This window comes from Pleurodeles waltl, chromosome 9 (assembly GCF_031143425.1).
Source record: "Pleurodeles waltl isolate 20211129_DDA chromosome 9, aPleWal1.hap1.20221129, whole genome shotgun sequence".
Classification (NCBI taxonomy): Eukaryota; Metazoa; Chordata; class Amphibia; order Caudata; family Salamandridae; genus Pleurodeles; species Pleurodeles waltl.
In genome coordinates this window covers 880,270,333-880,285,115 of record NC_090448.1, presented here as the reverse complement: position 1 = coordinate 880,285,115, position 14,783 = coordinate 880,270,333, and the positions used below count along the sequence as shown (strand labels likewise).

The 14,783-nt window shown below is 44.8% G+C and overlaps 1 protein-coding gene across 1 annotated transcript in view; it reads left to right on the top strand.

Moving 5' to 3' along the window:
• The window catches only part of TC2N (tandem C2 domains, nuclear), a 154,766-nt gene that overhangs the window by 102,851 nt on the left and 37,132 nt on the right, over positions 1–14,783 (top strand). Inside the window, exon 7 of the mRNA XM_069208193.1 lies at positions 5,983–6,083. Within this exon, the coding sequence (XP_069064294.1) occupies positions 5,983–6,083 (101 nt within the window). The remainder of the gene's footprint in view (positions 1–5,982; positions 6,084–14,783) is intronic.

Here is a 14,783-nt window from a genome sequence, read left to right as displayed (position 1 = left end):
ATCCTTATGCAGTTTAAACATAAGCACAGTGATTGCCTCCTCCATTGATTCCAGCAACAACGTCCTTTCCCTTAGATCAATGACTATCATTAAAGCTCGGGTGAGCAATGGTGCCAAATATCCTTTGCCTCCTGGTTACCTGCCTACTCGCAAGCCTGTGACTTCCTCCTTGACCTCCTTTTCGGTCAGTGGCCTATCCAATGAGTACCTAGACTTGTCTTCAGGCGGATAGGGGTCTGCCTCTTCCCACTAATCAGCCCTTTGCTCCACATCAGCTAGTGGAGGCTTCACATAGAAATGCTTATGAAAGTGCAGAAAGACAGTGTTGATTTCCTTGGGTGTCTGACATTCGGGCCATGAGTAGCTGTAATTGCCAGACCCTGGCACCCCCCTGGGATCACTTGAGACACCCTACAGGGGCCTGCCTCCCAGTTTGATGACCACAGCCCAGGATGAACAAGCAGGGAGCTGCCTACCCGCCCGACCCCCCTTCCCCAGAGTTGCTTTGTCCGGCTGTTGGTGCTGTTGTTACTTTATATCCGCAACTGCGTGTGCCTTTTCTCTTTGTTTTGCCCTTCCCTGAGTTTTATTTCACTCTCTTTCTCTCTGTTGTCTTTTTTTCTGTTTCTCTCTTTTACGCCTTTTTTATTCGGTTTGCCATTTCTCTCAGTTGTTGCCTTTTCTCTGGTTTTCCCTGTTTTTTGCCTTTCCCTCTATTTTACCATTTCTCCTTGTTTAGCACCCTTGTGGTGATCTTCCCCTTCCTTCGGCCATTTCCCAATCTTGTGCTCCCCCACCTCACTGCTCTTTTTCTGCTCTCCGGTTCCTACTCTGCCAACTCCTGCGTCCTGCACCAGCCCACTGCCCCCTGTTCTCCTCTCCCTCCGGAGACCTACTTTATGGAAGCCATACCTTGGACCAGCCATTAAACGGGTACCTGCCTAGACCCCCCCTGAGTTTGGTTTGCCTCGCTGTTGTTGCTGTTTTTGATTGTCATCATCTTCGTGTGTCCTTTCCTTTTGCTTTGCCTCGCTCTGTTGCCTTTTCTCTCTGTTTTACCTTTTCTTTCCACTTTCCTCTGTTTTTTGCTTTTTCTCTCTATTTCGCCTTTTTCACCCTCTTGATGCTCTTCCCATCCTGGGCCGTTTCCCTCTTATTTCTGCAATTCTGTCTCACCATGTTCTTCCTGCCCTCCTGTTGGCACTCTCCCAACTCCTGTCTTCAGCACCCCCCCATCACCCCTATTCTTCTCCCCATCCCAGGACCTACTTTATGATGGCTGCAGTGCTCCCCAGATTTGCTTTAACTCACTGTTGATGCTGTTTTTCCTTGGCATCCACATCTGCTTGTATCCTTTTTATTAGCTTTGCCTTTCCATCCACTTTGCTGCACTCTGGTGTGCCAAAGGTAAGCCCATCTGCACTCATCGGTGACCTGCCAGTGTCAGGAACCTTTGTCCTCCCCAAACTCACCGTTACCCAGCTATGACCTTTCATGCCCTCAAACCCGGTAACTTTGCACCGTGATGATGCCACATGGCACCACACAACTCAGAAGGAGAAATCTCCTGCACCACCTGCAGGTTCTCATGTGCACTCCCACTCTCACCACTCATCACTTCCACACTGACAGCACCCACAATATTATCCCTCTAAACCACATGCACTTCGCTCTCATGCTTGCTCCTCAATTCATGCCTACTCACTAAACACACTACAGCGATTTGGGACCTGCTACACAACCATTCCGTAGACCTGCTATCCTTCAAGAAGGTTAGCTGACCCGAGTCTCCACTGCAGGTATTACTGCAGCTCTCCCCACTGCATATGAGATCACCAGGCAGCACTGCCTGCGAAAGCACGTAGGTGGGGTGGCTATCATATTTACATTCAAGGACACCATCAGTTGCACTACCTCCACAAACACACTCACCTGCTACATGGAACAACTCACATTCGAACTACACATCACAGACAATTTCAACCTGAGTGGAACTGTGGTATGAAAACCACGAGGACCCCGCACCAACTTTGTCAGCGACATCACAAACTTCGTTGCACACCTCACCCTGGGCTCCAACACCTTCATCTTTCCCCCTTCCCCCTCTTCTCCTCCCCAGAAAGGCCCTAACATAATGTTCTGCAGCCTTCCGTACCCCTCTAGTAGATATCTTAGCTGTGCCAATGATATGCCACCCATCCCAGACAAAAAACCTCTTGTATAGCATTGGGAAGTGTGTCCCTGATAGCCAGTCAGCAGGATGGTATCCCACATGCCTCATTCTAGGTAGCTTACAAATAGAAACACAGTCCCTTACAGTTTGCAATCATATGTTTCTCAGAATTCTTGAAGGCCTGAACACCACAATTAATCATGCAGATCTATCTCCTTGATTATGCACCCACTAACCCAGGTGTGTACCAGGTATGACCTTAGGTTGGTAGTTTAATGTGTTTACAGTAAGGCTCTATTGCCTCTTATCAGGTGCCCAGATGCACATGCAGATAAGAGGCAAAGGGTGGGCCACCTGCCAAACCAACAATCGAGCTGAATCACTACACAGGCCACATAACGTCCACAATCCCCCTCCTTCTTGTCTAATTTCATCACAACCAGTCACATTGGCGAGAGGCTCAACAAGCACAGACACAATGGACTTACTTTTATTTTATTTTCTTCAACCGCATAACTCCAGAGGCCATGATTTCTAATGTTTATAACACAACCCAGCATTCATCTCAGTATGCAAATAAAAGGTGTAGTTATATAAATGACTTAGATGGGTGTGGAGTTCAGTGATAGAGAGAGCAATGTTGTCTTTAAACCTGCACAGGTTGCTCAAATAGGAAAGACTGTGTTGCTGTTAGCTACCCTGAGGGCTCAACACTATTGACCTTAAAGCTGGAGATAGGTGGTGGACTCTACTTCAAGATTGCCACCCTTTTCCACTGAATATTTCTGAGAGAGAGGTGGGCTGAGCATAGGGCCCTGTGGGGTGCGTGGAAGTTGAGTCGCTTGCTCAGGTAGGCTGGTCCGGTGTTGTGGAGGGCTCTGTGTGCGTAGGTGAGGATCTTGAAGGTGATTCTTTTCTCTATGGGAAGCCAGTGTAGTGTGTGAATGTGTTGCGAGATGTGGCAGTGTCGAGGCAGGTTGTGGACCAGTCTAGCGGCAGCGTTCTGGATGTTCTGTAGTTTGCGGGTGAGGTTCTTGTTGAGTCCGGCGTAGAGTGCATTGCCGTAGTCCAGTCTGCTGGTGATGAGGGGGTGTGTGACGGTCTTTCTGTGTTTGAGGGGGATCCATTTGAAAATCTTGTGTAGGAGGTGCAGGGTGCGGAAGCAGGTGGAGGTGACTGAGTTGATTTGGTGGTTCATGCTGAGTTTGGAATCCAGGATGATTCCAAGGTTGCGGGCTTGCTTTGTAGGGGTGGGTGGGTTTCCGAGGGTGGCTATCCACCAGGAGTCATTCCACGCGTTGGGTTGAGGGCCCATGATGAGTATCTATCTATCTATCTATCTATCAAAATTTTTACTTTAAAAAAACAAAGGTTACATGTACGTTAACCATAAACCATAGAAATTCAGCAATTATAGTTATTTCTTTACCCTAAGGTAACTATTACTCGCGCCCCTGCCATGCAGTTTTTTTTCTAATAATAATTTGACTGCTAAAGTTTCATTTATATTTTTATTGACGTTACAAAAGTTGTCATGAGTGCTGTAGTATCTGGGGTAATTAGCAGTGCATGCTGAGGGCACAAGTTATAGTTACCTTAGGGTGCAAGTTACAGTTACTTGAAATAACTCTAAATATAACTGCTGAATTTCTATGGGTTTGTGCGAGTAAATTCAGAACCTAACTATAACATCACTATAACCTTTGATTTCTTCAGTATATTTTTGTTTTTGTAAACGTAAAGTAATTTTAATTACTATACATTAATCCAACCAATGCCGAGGGTGGGGTGGGGGTTGGCTACAAGGCCTGTCTCTCTGGGTGGAAGGAATAGGTGTGAGAGTGTGTCTCTGGGTGTGAGAGTAGGTGTGACAGTGTCTGGTTGTGAGAGAGGGTCTATGTGTGTGTGAGGGTGTCTGTGTGTGGGTGTGTGAGTGTCTACTTGGGTCTGTGAGTTGCTTTTTGAGAGTCTAAGTGGGTCTGTGAGTGGGTGCGTGAGTGTCTGAGTGGGTCTGAGTGAATGCATGAATGTCTAAGTGGGTCTGTGAGTGGGTGCATGAGTGTCTGAGTGATTTGTTTCTGAGTGAGTTCTATGCATGTATGAATGTGTATGAATGTCTGTCCGGGTTTGTCAGTAGCTGTGTGAGTGACACAGCCACAAAGGAACCTCACCTGCTCTTTTATCCAACAAGAGTCCACAGTTTGGCACAACATATCTAACCAAGTGGAGTTCTTTCTGACTCTTTGGGTAAATGCCCAGTATGTATTCTACCCTACAGCTTTGTAATGGACTATGAAGAAATGTCACCAGTGACCTGGTGTGTGATTGGCAGTGTGATTTTGACTTGTGCGTCTTTCTGCAAAATTCTGTGATAACATGAATCCTTCAGTAGAGAAGCCAACATGACTACAAAGACGTACATCTCCACCAAACCAGGGTCCTTCCTCTTATCTATACAGTGTAAGTGCTTCTTTGTGTTGTGGGGATCACCTCATATTATGTTTGATTGGGGGAGAAGCGCTGAGTGGCCCCCTCACCTGGCTGATTTTGGCCCCGGATACCCTATCCCCTTGGGCCTGACCTTAAAATGTATTATTTTTTATTGGGGGGGCACGTGGCCCTCCTCCATGGGCCGATCTCAGACCTGGGGACCCTATCCCTTGGGGGCTGACCATATCACCTGGGTGCCCCCAGGGCACCCAGTCACCACTTTTGGGGACCCCGGGAAGGAGTCGGAATGCACCTGCGATCCTAGCCGGCTCCCTGCCTCCAGTGTAATTCCAACCAATGGATCGGGCTGTAGTCGTGTCTAAAGGTCCTATGGGAATTAACATGGAAAACACAACTTTTTTGACCTCCCTCTTTTTCTCGGCCCCTGCTTGATGGATCACCATGAAATTTTCTGTGCGCAACAAGAATCACTTTTTTGGAACTTTTTGTGAAGATTCGTCAAATAGTGCCAAAGATATAGGCAAGTCCAAAAACTCTTTTTCTATGTAAACATGGTCCTAAATATAACTACCTAGTGGCGACCGCCACTAGATTTATATATATATATATATATATATATATATAGAGAGAGAGAGAGAGAGAGAGGAAACTTACTATTTACTGTCTTCAATCAAAAATGACTTACCTTGTCGATATATCATTTGTCATGCTGTACATCGCATCTGATACAGTGAACTCCCAACCTGTAGGATGATCATTTTCTTGCCTATTTCTGCTTGGTAATGTATTTGTGAATTTCTTCACATTGTCATTTCAGAATTTCTTCTGCATGGAAATTAGTAGATTTGTATTGTTTTCTTTCTGTCTTTTCTTGTTTTTTCCTTTCTTATTTCTGTTTAAGTTTTTACTTTTCTGCTTTCTGCTTGCTTTTTCCTTTTAATTCATTTATCGTTTTTTTTTAATTTGCCAATCTGTGCCATTTTAACACCACCTTGTTTTGCTTTCACTTCTCTGGTCTATTTTGTTTTGTTCCTCCTTTTCTACCATTATTATATAATTTTCGCACTTTTTCTTTCAGTTTTGCATCTTCGGTTTCTTAGAGAGAAAGAAGGAGAAAAATAAAAGCGAAAAGTAAAGAGCCTTCTTTTAAGACTGGGCTTAGGACATCACGCTCAACCATCTCACAATCCAACCTAGAAAAATTTAGGAAGGCAAAAGTTGTATTTTTCCAGAGTCCTTACTTGTTAATTTACAATGTTCGCAAACCGATATAGATGCCAGCGCGAGTACAATAGGGCCTTGTCCACACTCAAGGCTGAGAATTACCCAGACCTTTAACCTGCGCTTTCCCTTTCCAGATACGATTACTTTATCAGGGGATGAGAGGGATTTTGGACGACTCAATGTTCGGCTATGTTACAATACCGCCGTTGAACAGATATGGATCACAGTCATACAGGTAAGGTGAGAGCCCTTGCATTTATCCAGGCAGAGGCATGTGTGGTAGAGTGAAAGAATGGTTCTATGCATTTCATTCATTACAAGCATAAGTACAGGACACCAGCTACCAACTGAAACTCCCAAAGATCGGACTAATCTAGGTATCGAATTCCATATGGTTTGGAATTTAAAGGAGTCCCCAAATTTAGAAGGCGAATATTTTTGTCTAAGTGTTTCTCATTTCAATAATTTGGTTGTTTATTAATCAAAACAATAGTGACCACGTGACTATTTCCCCCTTCAGGAAGTCCAGTAGGTGGATATCTTGAAGCAGTTAATTGCCGGAATGGGTGCTGCACATTCCTTAACCAGTAGGTACAGGGTATGGTGTAAGTTGACAATGGACCATGTGGGCGAAGAAAGGTACCAGTGGTGGTTGGGTGAGTTGCAGGATGGCTGACCTGATGGAACACTTTGTGCTGTGGCAAGGTGCAGGAAGGCCAGTCTCCGGGGAACCTTGGTTGAGGTGTCAGTTGTAGCAGGGCTGGACTGCTGGAATACTTTGTGTAGTGGCAGTGGGCTTGTGCAGGTGTCCAGGGTAGGTTTGTTCGATGTACGTCTACGAGGTGGTGTGGTCCTCTTATTGCTCTGAGCAAACCTGAATAGCATTGGGAACAATTTCCCACTGCTGCAAAAGGCTGCAATACTGACTCTTGTTTTCATGCCTTGCCTACTAGACAGCACATGTGCTGTTTGCTGTGAGGTGTATAATTAGCTTAAACTGGGCTTAGAGTCCCTCCCCCATTGCTTACCATTGGTTAGCTTCATTGTCACTCTCATTTGCTTGTTTCGTACTCGTTAGCATGTGTGGTTTTTCCTTCCTCCTCTTGTTTGTTCTTCCCCTGACCTTACACTTCTAACTTTTTCAGGTGTTGCCTTTTTCCTTTTTATTTAAGCACTTTACAAGAAGAGTGCATGTGTTTTCCCACTACCTCCTTAATGTGCTTCTCTTCCCCTCTCTGTGTTGTCCTCGCTCATCTGTGTTTCTTTCTCAAGCCCCTCAGTGATGCACTTGCCCTCGTGTGCTCCCTCATCCACGTGGCTTTCTCACCCATTTGCTTCTAACCCTGCCCAGTTCCAAATGCTCCCTTTCTCGCACCAGTTTGCTGTACTCCCCTCCTCTGCATCCAAAGTTGCTCTCCCTCTCTCCCTTTCCTTCCCCCACACTCCCTCCATCTTTCTTCCCCACACACACACCCTCTGGATTGCTTCTGGACCCCGGTGAATCATCAGCCCCCACCAGTGCTTATGTAACCCCTACTCATGTTATTACCTCCAACCCGCTTTGCCCCTGTGTTGCTTACATGCCACTGCTGTGTTGCTTCACCCCACCTGCTTTCCAAAAATAGAAAAAAAACAGTAGTCCCCACCTTTTGTAGGTGCGCGCATGCGTGGTGTGTTTGCCTACTAAATGACTCAATAGACTTTGTTTCTTTTTATTCAGCCCTTGCCTCATAGACGAGGCCTGTTGGCTTTGTCTATGCTTATTTTTATTTTGAAACTTCGCCCTTTGTAAATCTCGCAAAGTTTAAAAAAATACACGACTGCTAGCTCCTGAACTTCGCAACTTCGCTCATCCCTTGCTTCTATAACTTTTTCAAATGATTTGAATGACGTGTTTTCCTTTCAGCCAGGTTTATTTATTTACTCTTGAAGCGCAGACCTCTCTCAGGTGCACCAGAGCACTTTACAACACAATAACGGGCCCTATTCATAGATAAACCAAGGCATATCTAAGACATTACCAGGTTGCAAATTCACTACTTTCTGGAATTAACCGAAATTGTAGATGGAAACCCACAACAGCGACAGCTTTGCAGACATAATCCTGGAAAACTTTAGTGATCTCCTTCATTAGATTTGGCGGCAGCATTTCCTCAAAGTGTAGTTAAATTCAGTGTGCAATTATGCATTGTGATACACCAGCACTTTCGTTCAATGGCGCGTTTTTTTCCTCTGAAGAAACCATTTGACTCTCGCCCCCACAAGATTTTTTGTGCGTTTGTTAGTCTTTCACCCTTGAAAGGAATTTATCCCTAACATTGACCAGACTAAGGGGGTCATTATGACCCCGCGGTCGGTGTTATAGTGGCGGTAGTACCACCAACAGGCTGGAGGTACATACCGCCATATTATAACATTGGCAGTTTGGCAAAAGCCAAACCGCCAATGTACCACACCGACCGCCACAGCGGTAACGACCGCCGGGCTGGAGACTACAGTCTCCAGCCCGGCGGCAATCACTAGGCCGCCCATGGGAATATGACCCCGCCCACCGCCATGATTTCCGTGGCTTTTTTACCGCCACGAAAACCATGGCGGTAGGCACTATTAGTGCCAGGGAATTCCTTCCCTGGCACTGATAGGGGTCTCCCCCGCCCCCCTCCTCCTCCCAAGAGTCCTCCCCCACCCTCTCCTTCCCCCTTCCGGTCCCCCTGACATACACACACCTACACGCACAGACATATACACACATGCATACCCACATTCACCCACGCATGCATACATCCATGCACACACACATCCACACACACTCACATACATTCATGCACACACACATTCCACACGCCCCACACCTGCATGCATGCACACAGAAACATACACACACACACACACAACACCCCCCCTCCCCTGTCGGAGCACCCGACTTACCTTCTTGCAGTGGGTCCTCCGGAAGGATACGGGACTCAGCGCTGCTGCCAGCAGCAGTGTCCGCCAGCAGAACACTGCCAGGCCGTATCATGGATCATGATATGGTCGGCGGCGGTCTACTGGTGTGGCGCTGCTGCTGGCCTTACTGCCGTCCGCCGCCGCTATGACCGTAGCCGGAATTCGCCAGCCTTCTGGCGGAATTACGGCTACGGTCATAATATGGCGGTTGGCTGGTAGCCACGGCGACGGTCTTGTCGCAGCCATCATCATGGCGGTAGGCGGCATTTACCGCCTGTGTCATAATGAGGGCCTACATTTCTCGTTATTTCCAAGTGAAACATCAAAGGAATTTGAGAAAGCCTACAAACTCAAGTTTGTGTGTTCTTAAACTTTTCTGTGAAAAAATTCCCTGTGACTACCATTTCCCATCCCTCTAGTGGACTTATATTATGCAACCAGGGGTAATGTTGTGAAGGGATTTACAAATGCAAGTCAATCATTCATGAATAACTAGCAACTGTAAGTCCAGCCATTTCTAGGTGTAAGTTAGATTTACGAGATGTGAGTGGTTTCCCTATTCAGTGCGAAAAATCTTTTAAAAATGAGTATTTTCGGCATCTTTCTGAGTAAAAGAAACAGGATAACAGCTATCGAGTTCCATAAGAAGAGAAGGCGTGTTTGAAGGTGTTCGTTTCCACTTTCTAGTGTCCTTGCAATGCTTATTTTTATCTATCAGCCCTGCATGACCTCTTTCGAGAAATTCAATAGTGACTATGTACTTCAAATCACTAAAATTCTGAAGGGAGCTGAGGTGGCATCACATACCCTTTGACCTAAGATGATTTCACAGGGTTGACACACTTGTCCCACACTTATTCACTTGAGCCTTTGAGTGCACCATCTGAAGAGGAGGAAAGCAGCAGGCCTGAGCCAGACACAAAACACTGATATGTTAAAGAAGAACTTGCAAGGCATCCTGGCCTGTTTTAGGGCCAATCATTCTTTCCTGAGTCCATGTAAGAGGCGGAGGACAGTGTTGACCATTTCACTAAATTTGACCAGCCTGCCTCCTCTCCATACTGGCAGCACGGTTCCTTCAGAAAGTGGCTGCACAATAATCTTAGAATTTGGAAGAAGCACTTTTTGTGAGTTTATGTCAGAAAGAGACTTGGTAGGGTAAGAAGTGCTCGTGATCCTGGTGGGATCTGGGCTACTTGAACTGGGAGGCAAATCATCTGTAGAAACAAAGATATTGTGTGTATATATATATATATATATATATATATATATACGTTGGAGAAGAACGTTTCCTCTTTAATGCTAGAGGGATAGGTTGGGTCAAACTTATACCAAACCAGTAAGTCCAGTCTTTGTACAAAACACCAGAGGAAAAGGGAAGACTGCACTGAAATCCTAAAAACAGCAGATATCGCTGAGGCAATAGATTCTTTCAGGGCTTCGAGCAATAAAGTAGCAGCCAGCCAATGGCGGAATATATGGGTAGTGGATTAGAGAACGGATTCCAGCCGTAAAAGCCGACTAGTACATCTTCCATTGTCAGGAAAGATGATCTGTTGACCTAAGCAGGAAGAAATGATTAAGGCATATAAAGTGCGTAAATGTGGCAAGCCATTTTAAGGGGCGGTCGAGCAAAAGTCGCTTGTGTTTAATAGGACTGAATTCCAGTAACAGGTCATTAAGAAGACCATATAGGAAGGACAGGAGTTCAGAACAACGGAACTCCTGCAGCCAGGCAAAGGTTTGCCCTGCAAAAACAGGAAAGCGTACTCAGCAGTCTCACCACTGCTTGGATAAGGCATCTGGCCACCTGCACCATAGACCAGTGGCAGGAAGACTTCATTATTTCCACAAAGTAGAGCAGGGTGCCAGGTTTATGACGTTAGTGGAACAAAGGTATCATAGACTTCACAGCAATTCCTCCAGAGTGGAGTTTATTGTTGTCTCCATGGCCCAGAAGTCAAGTTCGTAGGAATGTGTCGAGTGAACTTGTTCAGCATCTGTTTAACAAACAAGTTATAGTCATGTTTCTTCCTGCAGAACAGAGTACATGATTCTAATCCATACGTTTTCTAGTGGAGAAAGTGTCCGAGGATTCAATCTAGATCTGGATTTTAAATGCCACAATTTCAGAAAAGAAATACTGCAGTGTGTTGTTTCATGAAGACACAAAGAGGATTTGCTCTTCGCCCATAAAAAGGAAGGTTTGGGCCTGGAAGAGGGTTAACTTGCAGGGTTGAAATGACAGTTTAAAACTGCACGCATAGGCACTGCCTTGGCAGGTCTGAGCCATGTTTAAGGGGCAACCGAAACTGTGGCACAATCAGTGCTTCAGGCCCACCAGAAGCATTCATTTTACAGGCCCTAGGCACAGGTAGTGCACTTTGCTTGAGACTTATAAGTAAATTGAATATGCCAATTGTGGAGAAGTCAATGTTACCATGTTGTAGGTAGAGAGCAAATACACTTTACTGGTTAGTAGTGGTAAAGTGCCCAGAGTCCTAAAGCCAACAAAAATGAATTCAGTGAAAAATTGAGGGAAGAGGCAAAAATCATGCAGAAAGGGCCAGGTCCAACACCAGTCATTGAGTATCATTCCAGGAATGCGTTCAACAAGGCAGCTGAACCCAATAGTGAATCATTTCCAGAATACAATCATTTTTTAGCAAGATGTGTTTCAGAACGTGTTGGCTTTAGAAATGTTCCACATCAAATCGCCAGCAGTCTGGGCTTTTTCAATGCCGCAGCCACAGGGTTAGTCTAGAATTTGTGGATCAATGTTCGGTTGAAGGGTTTGTGATCTTGATGTTTGGTAGAAAGATTTTGTTGCTGCTTTTGTATCTGCCTTTGGTTCAAAGGATCAGTAGTTATCACCCTTTGTGCCTTCAGCTACGTCTTCAATTTATCAGACCAGTTTTGTGCCTTTTACCCAAATATTGGCACATGTTTGCTATAAAGAAGACTCCATTGATTTGTCTGGCAACTTGTCAGTTCTTTTACAAACACAATAATTTTAGGGCAGCAATGAAACTTTTTAAATCTGATGATGCAGATCACAATGAAGAAGGCAGCCAACATGACAGAATCCATTTTGGCACCAGAGAGGTGAGGAGAGAGCATCAGCTTCTTAGATAAATGTAATAGATGATATCTCTAGTGGACATTTACAAAGCACCTATGTGGACCTTTTCCACAACATTTAGGAAGCATTCTCAAGTGCAGGTTCGATTACCAGGTTAAGGCCTTGGGGCTGTGCCCTTCTGGTTTTGTGTAGCTATGTACCGCAATCTGTTGATCAATACATTTGTTGATAAGATATGGTAAAGTGCATGCCCTCAAACTCTCAGGCACCAAGTGGGAGCCAAGAACATTGGGATGCATTTATTGTCAAAAGTGCAAAATCTTAAAATCAACAAACACTAAGGTAGTACCGAATCTAGATCATGTCAAAAGAGGGAAACATTCACTTATGGCCGCCAGAGACAAAAAAGCATGACCACCTTCACACAGGATCTATCCATGAGATCAGGTGCATGGGAAATAGATCTTCATGACAGACACCTCAGTAGAGACTGCACCATGAAATTCTAGATTTCCATTTTCCAAAAGTCTACAGCGTATATATGCTAAACACATGGCTGTAAAGCACTTTGAGACTCTGTTGTTATGCATGAGGAAGTGTGGGGGATATGTGCTCATACTATTGCAGGCTGCAAGCCACTGGGTTCTTGACCATTTGCAAGCTGCCAATTTCTTATTTGGGGAGTTCAAAATATACCATTTTGCAGTATTCCAGTCAAGAGAAGACAACAATATTAACCACCATAACTCTATCTGCAATAGACAGGTAGAGAAACAGTCTTCCCAAAATGGAACATTGATGAAAACAACTGTCGCATGGTCAGATCAGAATCCACAGTACCTCCAAGCTTATGTATTTCTTTAACTGTGATATGGCTTGAGAGAGACAAAAAGGCCAAAACTCGGAATGCCATTTTAATTGCAGCATGATTAAACTCAAAAACCTCAATTTTTGTTAGATTGCGTGTATGCTAATGTCAATGAATTCCTTCACCACCACTTATGTTGCACTGTTGAGATTTATACTCCAGGGGCCATATGTACGAACACTTTTTCCCATAGACACAAAATGGGTAAAACCTTTGCTACATATGGCCCTAGGTCGCCAATCAGCCTTCACATTTAGCAGAGGCGGGGTGTCATGTTGCAAGAATGGTTTGGCATATGTGTTACTGATCTGTTGCAATGGCCTCTGTCAGTGCTTTGGTATATCCTCGTTGTGTTAGAACTAGCCCAGTTTTGAGATGCTCAAAGTTAATGCCTTGATTACGTATGGTAATCCTCAGAACTCCAGGTATGTTTCTCTTTATCTCAGTCCTTACAAACCTCCCGCTTTCAGAGTGGGCTGAGGCTGTCACATCAGACCTCAGGTTGAACTCTTGAAATGGTATAGTATGATGACAGAGTTGTCTTTTCCTTATGGTACGACCTGCAGGAGACAGCGAGATGGCCGGGGAAAAACACAAGAAAGGTAATGTCTGTTGTAAGGTACATAATCAGCGTATTGTTTAAGTGCTGAACAGGTTAGATATACGTTCTGTATATTGCTTCGAAATGTACAATTGAAGCAGTAAAGACCATAAGCCTTTACACTATGTCCTTCGTTCAGATCTTCATGTTTGTCTTCTGCTTCCAAATTCAACAAAAAAAACTTCTCCATTACATAAGGCAGGACAAGTCCACACTTTAGAAGTGCTTGTTCTCGTAACAAACTCAGCCTCCTCTTTGGAGAGATGGGAAGCCCCTGAATTTAAGCTACACGCCCCCTCCGGGTTTCAATCCACCTTGGGTGGTAGCCCAGTTCCACGTCATGAATTTGCAACCAGCCCTGCACATGAGAGATCTTAGCACATGAATGCTCGATAATGTTAGATACTGATCTCGTATATAAAAGTGGCTAATTCCCAGGTCTTGGGCTTTTCCAGTGATATTTCCGTTGGGGTTTTCACCTTCGATAAGCCCTCAACCGCAGCAATCACTGCTTTGTTGTTACCCGCAAACTGGAAGACTTTATGCCATTACCCTGCTACCAAACGTTAGAGAAATCCATCAATGTTCAGAACCAGAAATCCTTTTGTGTGTCAAAATTAAGCTAAGCAGTATAAAAACAGAAGCCAGTATTTTGGCAGGATGGTTGTTAATGATACCTTGCAAGCCCGTTACAAAAGGTATGCATTTGAATCGATGGTGTGTTCATGGTGTATTGTGAGCATATGAATCCAACCTTGAAGCTGAAGGAAGTTGAGATCAGGATATTGCTCATGCTGAAGTAGGTGATATTTGATGGGTTCTTTGAAGATGCTTGGGAAGGTGTCATATCCTGCATCTAATTTGGGGGCAGCTAAGTGCGATGACGAAATTCCAGTGTATTTTTCATAAGAGGGTATAAACTTGAATCTTGCATCAGCACAAGAGTTTTTAGGGTAGGTGAGATGATACTGAGCTTGGGGATTAAGTGTAGAGCCAGAGGCGCAGAGGGAGATGGCTTCCACTACGGAAAATCAGTGCACAGACAGGTTTGAATGCTGCACTAAGAAACTTCTATAGGTTCTTGCGGTACACCTTGAGCCAGCCTGCCTACTTTTGGTATAGGTAGAGGTGGTAGAATCAGAATGGCTGCTCATGCTGCAGGTGGTGAAGGTTAGGACATTTACAGTGGTTTGGAAGGAATGTAGAGCCAGCGTAAGGGAATACATTTGTGAATAAGTGCAGTTTCTTGGACTGAACTGCATCTTATTGTCTAAACCCACCTTCTCTGTCTTAGGAACAATTGCCCAGCTTTATTTTTAAACCCACCTGCTTGGCTGAGGAGATCTGAGTTAGGTGGTTATTGTTGCACACAATCATTGTGTGCCACCTGAATAAGTGCATTATCACACGCTTAACAATTTGCTATCTCATAGTACAA